Here is a 13,118-nt window from a genome sequence, read left to right as displayed (position 1 = left end):
ATGCAAGACCATTCCCCATAGCTTATTCTTCTACAGCCTTATCTGGACTTTGTAAAGGACTTACACAACAGGACTAAGGTTGACAGTGCTTAAACTATATTCCCAGCAAAGCAATGTAAACACATGTGTTTTTCAGAGAAACAAATCCCTTTGAGATGGCATCTTTATAATTATGAGCCAACACACTGTGATAAAAACAGTATTAAACTACAGCTTCCTAGCCCCACCTAGGACAAGGCAGTGTGATGGGGATGAAAAGTTCTAGAAGACCTGAGAGGTATATTTTGGCTTTTCATTTTCTGGGAAAGAAAGGATCTCACAAGATGTATGCAAAACCCGGTGTGTAACTTTAAGTCCTTTAATATTATGATGAAAAGAAACTGGGTTTCTGTGAAAGAGCCTGTGTTGAGTGCTATGTTTGTTCAAGTGTGGGTTTAAAGGAAAAAAGAAAAAAAGAACTGTGATTGCAAAATCTATGATGGACAGAGCCTTTTGTTTATCAGTTATGAGTTAAAAATCCCCATAGGTCTCTTAAAAATAGACTAGGTGGTAGTTTTTCCTACCATTAGCTGAGCGTGTCCATTCTGAAATGACCCCCCTGAGTCTCCATTGCCTTCTTCTTGACGATCTACTACTCGGCACTTCACAGCATCCTGAACCTGCAGGGGTAAATGGATATGCACAAGTCAGAGTCAGGCAGGAATATCAAACTATGTTAAATTCTGCTGAAGAAAAAAGAACAAACAAAACAAAACAAAAAAAAAAAAACACACACACCAAAAAAACAAGTCCAAGAAACTCAGATTTTTTACATGTATCGTGGGTTACCATGTAGGCCACTTCTAGTGGTTTTTATAGTCAAGAATAAAAATGTTTTCTACTTCGCAGCTTGCAATGTGTCTGCATTGAATGCTATTGTATAAATGGTTTTGTTGGGGTCTACAATGTCTAATCATGATCTTATATCAGCTGTAACATAGCTCTGATCCAAAACTCACTGAAATCAATGGAAAAAAATGCCAGTGACTGCAATGGGACTTTAATGCAGGCCCATATTCATAATGTAGTTAGTTGACGGAGTCTCAGCCAAATTGGTGGTGTAATTCTATTGATTTCATTGGCATGACATAAGAAATTAATCTGTTTTACCTAATTTAAAAGAACTGTAAGAAGATAAAATGAATATTGAAAAAAACCCTTTCCTGTCTCTGTTATTAATAATCTATCCACTCAGTAGAATGAAAAGAATAAAAGAAACATAAAAGATTCATCCTTTTCTTCCCTGATATAATTTACCATTTTAAATCTCCACAGAGAAGCTGGAGAGAATTTACTTAATTTCCTTGGCTGATTACTGCTAGCTTTCCTTTCTAGCCAGAATATCTAGGTGCAAATGCCAACGTCTAACTGCCCTGTAAACCTCGATGCAAGATTCCTGTCTTGAAATCAAGAGATCAAATTGTTTTTCTTAATATTCTATTTTCAGAGATGGGGTGCAAACATTATGGAAATATCGATTTTGGAGTTAAACAAGCAAAACTTGACATGTTAGCTAAACTAAGACTGTCCCTCAAATTCCACTCTTCCATATACTCATCATGACAAACATGAATTAATCCTTCCTTCCCTCTGATGGATACTTTCTTGGTCATTTTTCATAGAATCATAGAATCATTTTGGTTGGAAAGGACCCTCAAGATCATAGAGTCCACCCATTAATCTAAGACTGGCATTAAACCATGTCCCTGAGAACCTCATCTACGCGTCTTTTAAGCACCTCCAAGGACGGTGACTCCACCGCTGCCCTGGGCAGCCTGTTCCAATGCCTGACAAACCTTTCTGTTAATGATTTTTTTTCCTAATATCCAATCTAAACCTCCCCTGGTGCAACTTGAAGCCATTTCCTCTCATTCTATCACTTGTCATTTGGCAGAAGATACCAACCCCCTCCATGCTCCAACCTCCTTTCAGGCAGTTCAGAGATCAGAATGTCTCACCTCAGCTCCTCTTCTCCAGGCTGAACCCCCCAGGTCCCTCAGCTGCTCCCCAGCACTCTTGTCCTCCAGACCCTTCACCAGTTTTGTTGCCCTTCTCTGAACTCACTCCAGCACCTCAGCATCTGTTTCTGTGGTCTCTGTCTACACTGTCAAAAGTTCACAGGAATAGAAAAGCTACCAGGCTCACCGGACATTTTTTGATGTTTTCTATGGGAAGTATGATGTTTGTTATATAAAAGAGAAAGACTTATTCATCTCACCTCCCGCCTTAGGATGCAATGCACCATAACAATGACAAAACCCTCCAATGAGTCAAAGACGGCAAAAAGGATCTGGAAGAGTGCTGACCGCCGATCTGTGATTGCCAGTACTGCAGACATCCAGGTGAGAGCCAGGAGAGGTAGGACCACACAGGAACTCCAAAGAGATGCCCTGTCAAAGGAGAAGATAATTCAGCTCCACCTCAGCCTCACCCACTTCCATGTGGGATGGTAATTCAGCCTCCTGATCCCATAGGGCTTCAGAAGACTTCTTCAGCAAATGTATACTTCTGCTAGATGTCTTTTGAGCACCTGTGGCAGGGAAGCAGGAGGATGCTTCGCACACTCACGCTACCAAAACAGGTGATACGTGTTTCTACAGGAGGGTCTACTTTTCAATGGTGCAGTCATGCATAAAACTTGAGGTGGGGAGGAAGGATGCAGATACCTCACTCCCCCTTTCACACCCTTCCCACTCTATGTCACTAGTCCACAACAATGGCATTTCCCAAGGGGGGGAGACAAAACACAATCACTGTAGGTTGCCAAAGGGAACGAGAACAGTTGCAGCAGAGACTGGTTTGTCACGATGGCTGTCGGCACTTGGGTTGCAAGCACTTGGACTTCCACAGCACATGGAAGACACCAACACTGGCGACATGTGTCACGGTTTCAAGTGACTAAAACAGACAAGCATAGAGCTGATGTGGAGACTCATCTTTTGCTGTTGCTCTCTTGCTCTACAGCTGATGGTCCTTACAACACTACATCAATGAACGTCAGGAAAACTAAAATTTGTCCAGATTTTTCAGTGAGCAGAAAATTTTCTGCTTTCTTTTGGGCTCTCACTAGCTGAATGCTTTGGAAAAAAATACAGTTGATTGTATATTTAGCAATTATTATAAATAAGTTTATTCTTAGGTGGACATTCTGGGTCAAAATAACTTAAGATTCAAGACACTTCCAAATTCAGAAGACAGAAAACCGAACAAAACGGTTTTCTGTAATGCAAGTACTACCCCTTGAACCTCCACTTTATCTATGAATGGTATGTCTAGAAATGGAAAAGCAACTCTGTTCCCAAGGACTTTTTAGTCATTCAGCTTTCTGATCAAAAAGGGTCCCAAGCAAAGTTAACAGATTACTAGAGAGATTTTAAGCTGTCAGTCATGCTATGGTTTTGGCAGCACTGGCGCACCGAGAGTATCAGAAGAATTCCTCTGTGGGTTTTTATCTAACATAAGAGCAGACCTATGAACAGGCTGCATAACAACTTGAGTTAAAAGATCTTTCTGTGTAGAAAACCTCAGCCTATATACTAGCAAATAAATACAGGCAACACAATAAATTACAGGACAGATATCATGACACACATTTTAGAGTACTTACATGGGACTTGCTTACCATTCTCTGATATATGATCAAGTTTTTAATAATGTTTACTTGCTGGTTATCCAGGTACCACTCTCACAGAGGTCAGCAAGAGTTTTACCTGAACAAAGCTGGATCTTGGATGTGGGTGGGGACATCAGGATTTAACATCCTGGCTTCAGTTAAGAGTTTTTCAAGGATTGTTACATCAATTCTGCTGTAATGACCAAATACTGAATGGACAGGCTATTTTTATAGTTATAATGATATTCTGATTGTAAATATTTCTACAACCTGTCCAGACTTAGATGTGTTCATTAGTGGTATTATTGAGAAATTTATTTTACCTAAGGGAGCAGAAAAATGGACTACAGTTGTGCGTTGTGATATTTATTTATTTATTTATTTCTTCAATTAAAACAAGCATTACGAGACTTCCATGTAAGGTAGAAGTCATAACATAAACTGATACCTCATAATTTTGTAGAGGATGACAAACTGAATGCTCTTTAATGTCCAATATGAACTATAATTTCAAAGTATTATTTAAAAATAAAAAGAAGAAAAAAATGCAGTAACCAGACAGCCCTCAACCAAGCAACTGCTAAACAGAAGCTTTTATTCCACTTCTCCCTCAGCCCTCTGAAATCTGCCTCATTATTCTGAAATCTTTTTTTGCTATTGTTTCCAGTGGGACATTAATAAACCTGGCTCAGCAGTTAAGTGCAGCAAAAAAAAATCAGAGAGGCAGAAAAGACAAATGGAAATATAAAGCTTTCTCCATAACAGGCCACTTTAGATGTGTCTTCTATGCAAGTGTCACCAACACAACATGTCTGATGTATGGCTTGGTAGATGAAGTCATTCCAGTAGCAGCTTGCAATTGGGATTGCTGGAAAAGAGCAAAATCAATAGAGGCTGCTAGAAATGGCTTGTACCAAACTCTGCTTCCTGGAATTATCTGGTCTCCCAGCATGTGTACATTACTACCACCAATGTGCAAACAAGAAACCTGGCAACCACATCTGAGAATGGATCTGACCAGTAAGTAGGGGTCTGAAGCACCCATCTAAATTTGGATGTGTTTTTCTATTATTGAAAAGAATTACCATCAGATGGACAATGATTTGGATCTATATCCAAGATTTAGATGCAGATTTGGGGTTGTAAAAATGCTGCTGAGGAGGTAAACTATGTTTCTCTTCAGCAAAAAGTTAGATTTCAATCCACTAGCTTGAAAACATTTTTTAAAAAAATACATATGAGAGCAAACTGCTTTGGCAAGGTACTGTTTGAGTCTATTTGCTATCCAGAGCACGGATGCAATGACCCATAACTACAGTGGGCTCCCTTCAGAGCTCCTGCTCTGGACTCAGTGAGTCCTTCCCAGCCCCTTGCTCTATGTGTCTATATAGACAAACTATTAAACTTCCTTCTGAGTCATGGAATCATAGAATAATTTCTGTTGGAAGAGACCATCAGGATTACTGAGTCCAACCACAACCTAACTCTAGCACTAGAGTTGAGACATCCTGTTAGACTTCACTATCGATCCCAACATAAGCAATGGCAAATCACCATTGAAATCTCTGGCCTACCAACCAGATAATGAAAACATCATCTGCCCTTCCAACTTGAATGATGAAAACAGTCTTATGCCACACATCCTGCTGGACTAAATCAGTATTTTCCCAACTGAGTTGTGCTGATTTACGCCACATAAGATATGATCTTTCTGCTGTCTTTGTGATTCACCTTGCAGATGCCTTCTCAACCTTATTCATCCCTTTCAAATGTTATGGAAATATTGCCTGACACTAAATGCCTAATCTTCATTCTCAGGCAGCAATGTCAACAGGTCACAGGAATGCAGCTTATTCTAATGTCACTTTCAGAGCTCTGCTTAGCTTTTGAAATATTAAATTCAAAAAAAAGTTCCACTTAAAAAAACATCATATCAAGACTGAAATTTCAGAAGAATACTCAGGGAAAGATAAATGAGTTTCCTGTGACATTGCGCTTAATTTTACTTGCTGTGAGCTGAATTCATAGCAGATCTCATACTTCGGCCACCTTTCAACCTCTCCCTTCTTTAGGAGGTACTGTGCATCCTTAAAAGGTTCCAGAAGGACTTAACAGGACATAAGAAATTTTATGTTATGGCGACACGTGATGTGAAATGAAATTACAATTTGTTATATAATAACACTATGATTACTTAATGAGTCTTCGTTATGGATTATCTATGATCAATGAATCCAGGATTTTTATTGCTCAAGACAAAGGCATTAGCTGTCAGATCCTCTTATTTGTCTCACACATGACAAAACTCATGATGAGTGACGGCAACATCAAGGGACATTCATTGTACTAAATCTGGAAGCATGATGCTGGTGTATTGTGTGAGGACCATGACATGACAATGTTACCCAGCAGTACAGTTGTAGTGTTACGTTGTTCCTCTCCACCACCCTACACAACTGTTACATTTCAGAAGAAGGACATTACTTTGGAATATAACAATGCCACAGCACAGTGCAAACAAATACGACGTGTAGCAACATGGCCACAGGATAACGTCATCCACAGCTTTATTGAACATGGCAAAGACTTAATCTTATGAAAGCACATAGCAGATCCAGCTCTGGCCACAAGCAGGTGATGGCCTTTGGTTGTAATGACAAAAACTAGCTGTGGTTTTATTCTTTAGCTAGCTGACAGCCTTGAGAGTCTTCATCTTTACAGAAGCAGCAGAATAAAGTGATGGCACTTAGAGGACAGCAATGGAAAGAGCAAAAAAAAAAAAAAAAAAATTTTGGAAACAAAGATCTACACGAAAAAAGATTGAGAGAGATGCACCCTGAAAAAAGACAAGTACAGAGGGACACACAGTACATGTCAACAAAGATGCAAAATGCCATTATGAAGACGTAAGTCGTCAATTCTTCTCATTACACAACACTGACAAGGCAGTCACTACCATAAGCTAAAGCAGCAGAAGGAGAAATAATTTTGTAATTCAGAAAAAGATCCTGGAGAGGAACTCCGAAAACAAAAATGGTAGCTGGACTCAACACATAGAATCATAGAATCATGGAATCATTTTGGTTGGAAGAGACCCTTAAGATCATCAAGTCCAGCCATAACCTCACTCTAACACTAAAACCGTGTCCCTAAGAGCCTCATCTATAGGTCACTTAAACAACATAAGATGGATGGCTCCTTACATGCTGCAAGGAGTGGCACATACAGTTCCACTATTCTGATGAACATGCTACTCCTGCATCCAGCTCTGACACCACAGGAGACCCACAGTACAAGGATTTGTTTTATTAATTCTCCCCTTCTTTATCGCTCCTCTAACTTGTATTCCTCCTAAAACCAAAACCGTCACCTCAATTTTAGGGACAGAAACAGAGAAAACCCATTTAACTCAATGCCCATATAACGAAGATAGGAAATCTGTAGCTAGAAAAGAGGGGGAACTGTGCATGCTTTTCCCATACACAGGCAACACAGAAACACAGGATAATTCTGTTTTCTCCAAAAGAAGATTCTATGATTCTTCTTTCAGTTGCTGAACCATATAACTAAGGGAAAAGGAAATAAAATGCCTCTAACTGGGACAGGCAGGTAATCACACAGAATCACACACAGAATCGACTGGGTTGGAAAAGACCTCAGAGATCATCAAGTCCAACCCTTGGTCCAACTCTAGTCCATTTACTAGATCATGGCACTAAGTGCCATGTCCAATCTCAGTTTAAAAACCTCCAGGGCCGGTGAGTCCAGCACCTCCCTGGGCAGCCATTCCAATGCCTGACCACTCTCTCTGTAAATAATTTCTTTCTAATATCCAGCCTAAATTTCCCCTGGCAGAGTTTAAGCCCATGCCCCTTGTCCTATTGCTAACTGCCTGGGAGAAGAGACCAATCCCCACCTGGCTAGAACTGCCCTTCAGGTAGTTCTAGAGAGTGCTGAGCTCACCTCTAAGCCTCCTCTTCTCCAGACTAAACAAGCCCAGCTCCCTCAGCCTCTCCCCATAGGTCTTATGTTCAAGTCCCTTCACCAGTCGTGTTGCTCTTCTCTGGACCCACTCCAGCACTTCAATGTCTTTCCTGAACTGAGGGGCCCAGAACTGAACACAATACTCCAGGTGTGGCCTCACCAATGCAGAGTAGCTGTGGGCAAATTGCTCGGTTATTCACTCCTAATAAGGGAATTTGTTCTCTAAAAGCCCAAGCAAAGATCTGCAGGGCCCAAGTATCATATTGTGCCAAGCTAAGGATATGATTTCAAGTTCTTTGAACTATGAGAACAACACTCTCCTGAGGAACAGTCTCCTCCATAAAACCAGCCATGCATAGAAATATTGATTCACATTAGTCCTGGAACTATAGTATGGGCTGAAAATTTTACATCTAGGACTTTCTGAAATGACTTTGAGCCAAGAGAAAAGATCAAATCCTTTACATGAGAGATTTGACAGATGAGCTGTTGATGACATAAGAGGGATGATGCATGAGAAAGGTCATGAGGAATCCCTGACACTGACTCTTGGGTGGGTTCCCAGCAAGAAGAATACAGTGTGTCAGAACTTTAGTCTTGGGTCAATCTCTTCCGTATGGTGAGAACTTGAGAGTCCATATTTGTAATGCACTGCCTGGAAGGAATTAAATCCATCCATCTTTCCATCCTTCCATCCATTCATCCATCCATCCATCCATCCATCCATCCATCCATCCGTCCATCCATCCATCCAATAGCAGAGCCAACAAGTATAATGAAATGTCATGCACCTGAGATATTTTTTTCCTGTCTCAGATTAAAAAAAACAAGTCGGAAATTCAAATTCATTATAAGGCAGTATTTCACTGGCTGAGGTTACCCTACAGACAGCAATAAAAGGAAGGAAATGTGGGAACAAAGGTATTCCAATGGCAAAATATGCCCAGCATCTTCTCCAGAGCAACCTAAAGGGAAGGGTTTTTTTTTTTTACCCACACCTGCTAAGTCTAGGTAACCCTTAATAGGTCATACACATCCAAATCTTTCCTTTTTATATAATTTCCTAAGTCAAAAAATAGCACAATTTCCAGTGCATATTTATTTACTTCTGTCATGATTACTACCTACTCTTCCATCAGTGGTTTACCACATTTTCCCTCAGGTGCATATCCCCTTCTCTGATCCCTTCTCTTTTAGACACAGATACTACCACAAAGAGTTGCTAAAAGTGTATATGATTTCGAAAAGTCAAGAAAAATGTACCAAGGGATCTATCCTTTCATGCCATACTATCCCAGAAATGAGCCTCTGAAACATATGGGAGGTAAACTGGGATGAAGGCATGAAGAACCCCAGTAGAAACAAGGCAGGAACATCCTTGGTGTCCTCTCTACCAAAAAGCTATGGCTAATTGTAGGTCAGAGAGGAGCCAGGAATCCTCTCAGCATCTGATTTACAAGTCTTCAAAAGTAAATGGCAAAGCTGGTCCAAGGTCTGGGATGAAGGCCAGCAGAATGGTAGCAGTGGCATGAAGCACAATCAGGGCTCTGCCTTATTAACAGCCTCATTTACAATAGATTTGGAAGAAGAAAAACAGAAACAGCTCAACTGTAGAATGAAGTGGACGACAAGGGTAGATGCAGGCTGAGTGAACTAATTTCTGTATTACTCAGTAGTCCTTTTGTATGGACAAGGCCATAGGACACTTCAGGACAAACAACAAAACCAGGACTGGAATTTATCATCTAAGGTATTCTATCTGCAGGGAAGCAAAAGATGATCTCTCACGAAAGCCCTTTAATTTCTATCAAACCACTTAAATTAGAAAAGCAGGGTAAGTAGCAGATCTAGATTTAATATATTTTATTTTTTTTCTGATTTGAAGATGAATCAGTATGACAGAACAACGGTCAGAAAATACGGGAGAAAGACTTGAGATTGTTTTACTTTTTAAATTAATTTACTATGAGCTGAAAGCCTATCCTATTTAACAGTCTAATTTATTAATAGTAAAGCTTCTGTTGTTTTAGCATTCCTTTGCAGTCGTAGGAAACCAAAATGCAGTGACCTGATAATTCCAGACTTGCAGTACGTGTGTCTGGACTTTGTCTCACCATCTCAGCAGGGCACTGTTGCAAAAGGTAAGTAAACTACTTCAGCAGTGAAAAATAAATGAAGTTTTGTTTAGTTTTTGCATCTCATAGGAAATGCTAGCTCTTAATAGAGTTGATTGCATGTTCTGTTTTTCAAACTTTTTTTTTTTTTTCAGAAATATACATTTTTCCCTACATTCTTTTGTATTTTATATAAATGGCTCAGTTTTCAGGAAAATAATAATAATACTTAAAAAAAAAAAAAAAGATAAAACCTTGTGTTTTGGTTTTCTTTTATATTTCTACATTTTGAGATTTGGTACTCAGCTGCCTACTCTTGTTTAGATTAATTAAAGGTGGGAGTTTTCAAATTGCAAATGTCTAGGTCTGAGACTGTTTCTTTCACATATTTTGGGTATATTACTTTAGACTTTGAAACCAAAATATAGCATCACTTGGAATTGATATAGATAATAAAATTTCAAAAATAGAAGGAAGAAAGACAAACCTTCCATCATCACTCTTCCTCCCACCTTAATCTTTTGGAAAAAAAAAGCCAGCTATATAAATAACAACAATTTATCCAGCAGAACAAAGCTCTGGCATTTTTTATATATTTTTTTTTCATATATATATATATATATATTTTCTTTCTAACTCCAGCTGCATCTAAGAAGAGATTTAACAGCATTTGATTTATGTAACTCAAAGCTATGAAACACTTTAAGATTTTGAGAACTAATTCTGAGTGCTTTTAGGAGTCCAAAAGAGGCAGTCAACACTTATCAAATCAGAACCGCAGCCCTACGAGGTATTAAACTTAATTCTAGCCTTTTATAAGAGAAAAAAAAAAAAAAACACAAAAAAAATAAACCAACACACACAACACTTATAGGTGATTCACCAACTCACTTAAATCATACTCAATGCTCTGCAGCCTCTGGAGTAAAAAAATCAAGCACATGCTTAAGTGTTTGGCTCTCATCTATCATCAAAATTAATGGGAACCACAGCTTTAAGCCTGTAACTCCAATAAGTAAAATAAATGGGGGCATTAAACATATACCTAGTTCCAAACAAATTAAGAGTCCCTTTGTCTTCCATGGGCTGTTCACATGCTTAAATCTAAGCATGTCATAAAGTGCTTTTCAGGATGCAGCCCATCAGCTTTCCCTCCAGGGATGTTGCAGGAGCCCTACACTACTCATGACCCACAGAATGAGGTCAGGGAAAGCTGGGGATGTAAGGAGGTGGGCAGGGACATGGGGAGAGAAAACAAACAAGGCTGGTGAGTGCAGGGAAATGAAAGAGGGAAATAAAATAAATAAAAAAGAAAAAAAAAAAAAAAAAGAAGTGGAAAGAAAGAAAAGAAGTTGAAATTAGAGGAACTAACATGGCGTTACTGGTGGCTGTGGCCGAAACTTCAGCAGAAGAAACTACTCCACACTTGGAACATTTGAGCGTCATGCCGTAAAGGGGCACTGCCATCTGACTGCAATTAAAACCAAAAGACTGAAACAAAACAAAACACTTTGCTTATGAACACAAACGTAGAAAGGAAAGGGAAAGAGAAGCCAAAAGAACGAACGAAAGAAAGGAAGAAAGGGAACCAACCAACCATACTCAGTTTGAAAAGAGAAATGAAAGACAGGCAGGAATAAAACTCTTTCATCTGTACCACTCCAGATGCGGGAAATGGGAAAAATGTAAAATTCGGAGATGTGGTGTTGCTGCTGGAGAGGGTGGAACTGTGTTGGTGAATGCTTTGCCAGATTCAGGATTTCTCTCTCTGGCACCCATGGATGAGAAACCAGTACTGCTCTCCCAGTCTCCACCTCCTTCTTTTGGTTTGTTTTTGAGAAATGGTTCTTTTTCCTCCCTGGCCTTTTTGCTCCAAAACAAAAAAAGGTGTCAGTGTTGTACAGTAGAAGGCAAGAAGTAGGGCTGTGGGGACTGTGCCTGCTTATCTTCTCTCCTGAAGCAATGCAAGGGAAAAGTCAACTATTTTCTCCAATGGCCCCTGTGTGCTAATCCTCACCTTGGTGGGGATACCCACGTGGCAGCTGACAATATCGGGAGATAGGCCACTCTTTGGTTGCTTAATCTGTGATGAAGGACATGCAAATGGGGTTGTTTATGCCCTGGAAGATAAGCATGAGCTCAGGTGTTTTGTAAGACCATCACCTTGCGCTGAAAGGAGCTGGACTGGCTGACTACTTTTGAGACATTTCATCTCTCAGATCTTGTTTTGGAGCTGAAAACATCTATGGGATGAACCCTGAGACATCTTCACATGGGATGCTCTCACTTTTTCTAGATGGGATCAACCACAGAGCCAGGCCATTGTGGGCTGCTGCTGTAAGGGGCTGCAGGGATCTGCTAAAGGGCATGTCCTCATGATTTTTAGAATCTGATGTGCATGAATCTATCTAACTGACAAGCCAGCTCTTACTCAGGAACCCAGAAGCCACATCAGCTTGGCACTGGCCCCATTTCTTCCCAGAATTTACTAGTTGGTATGAACGCTCTTATTTGCACAGATCCATATCAGATCTGGCTTAGAAAATGGACAGGAGTCTGCAAAACATCCTACAGACCTGTATGCAGTGCCTGGTATCAGACAAGGCATGAACATCACTGCCAAAGGACAGTGGGACTGCCACTCTTGGGTGGTGACAGTGCGTTGATGATGGGTGATATTTGCAGGTACCAAATGTTGGGGGGTTTTACATCCTTATCCTGCATGGGAGAGAGATTAGGAAACTTGACAGATTGTTTCTTAGCTTTTATGGCTTTGTGTTCAGTCTCACTGCAACAAAGGGCATCCCCATGAACACCAACACAGCTTTATCAGTGGTCCCAGTGTCCCACTTTCAAGTGGCTGTTGAGTGGTCTTCTAATTAACTGCTGTGACATAAGCTATTAGTGCCTTCCAGAATAATGGCTAAGGTATCCAAAAGAAAATTTCAGCCTTCAGACACAGAGAAATTTAGCTCCTGTGTCAATAGATACATATCTTCCAGGAAGGATGGTGTAAATCCAGTGAGGACAATGGCTGAAAAAATTATAAAATGGGTCTTGAGAGGCATTAAGTGCATGACCCTTTAAAAAAAAAAGACAGCTTATCCCCGGATCTGTAAGCCACAAAGAACAGATAAGCAGAGAGACAGAGAGAGGCAGAGATAGGCAGCAAAAAGAAAATAGATTGATTTGAGGATTTTGATGGAAAACTATACCAGAAAAAACATGAATGACAATCACAAAGAACTGGCCAAAAAGACCACTATGACACACAACTGTAACTGCCGTTGGGCGTATTTATGCAAAAAGTTGTAAACAGTAGGCACAGATGTGGATACATTTATATTCTAATTTGTTCTTGTTGGGGC

The 13,118-nt window shown here is 39.9% G+C and overlaps 1 protein-coding gene across 15 annotated transcripts in view; it reads right to left on the bottom strand.

Moving 5' to 3' along the window:
• ADGRB1 (adhesion G protein-coupled receptor B1) overlaps window positions 1-13,118 on the bottom strand; it is a 290,622-nt gene that overhangs the window by 23,642 nt on the left and 253,862 nt on the right. For 8 of the 15 annotated variants that reach the window (XM_065054576.1, XM_065054578.1, XM_065054574.1 and 5 more), the window contains 3 exons: window positions 11,123-11,221; window positions 2,258-2,429; window positions 564-659 (listed from right to left, as the gene is read on the bottom strand). In XM_065054576.1, coding sequence (XP_064910648.1) covers window positions 564-659; window positions 2,258-2,429; window positions 11,123-11,221 — 367 coding nt within the window. The remainder of the gene's footprint in view (window positions 1-563; window positions 660-2,257; window positions 2,430-11,122; window positions 11,222-13,118) is intronic. The other 7 variants (XM_065054583.1, XM_065054580.1, XM_065054586.1 and 4 more) reach the window with 1 other exon arrangement.

The sequence above is a fragment of the Columba livia genome, chromosome 2, assembly GCF_036013475.1.
Source record: "Columba livia isolate bColLiv1 breed racing homer chromosome 2, bColLiv1.pat.W.v2, whole genome shotgun sequence".
NCBI classification, from domain to species: domain Eukaryota; kingdom Metazoa; phylum Chordata; class Aves; order Columbiformes; family Columbidae; genus Columba; species Columba livia.
Note: the sequence above shows the minus strand (reverse complement) of the source record. Positions and strands in the feature narration are given on the sequence as shown.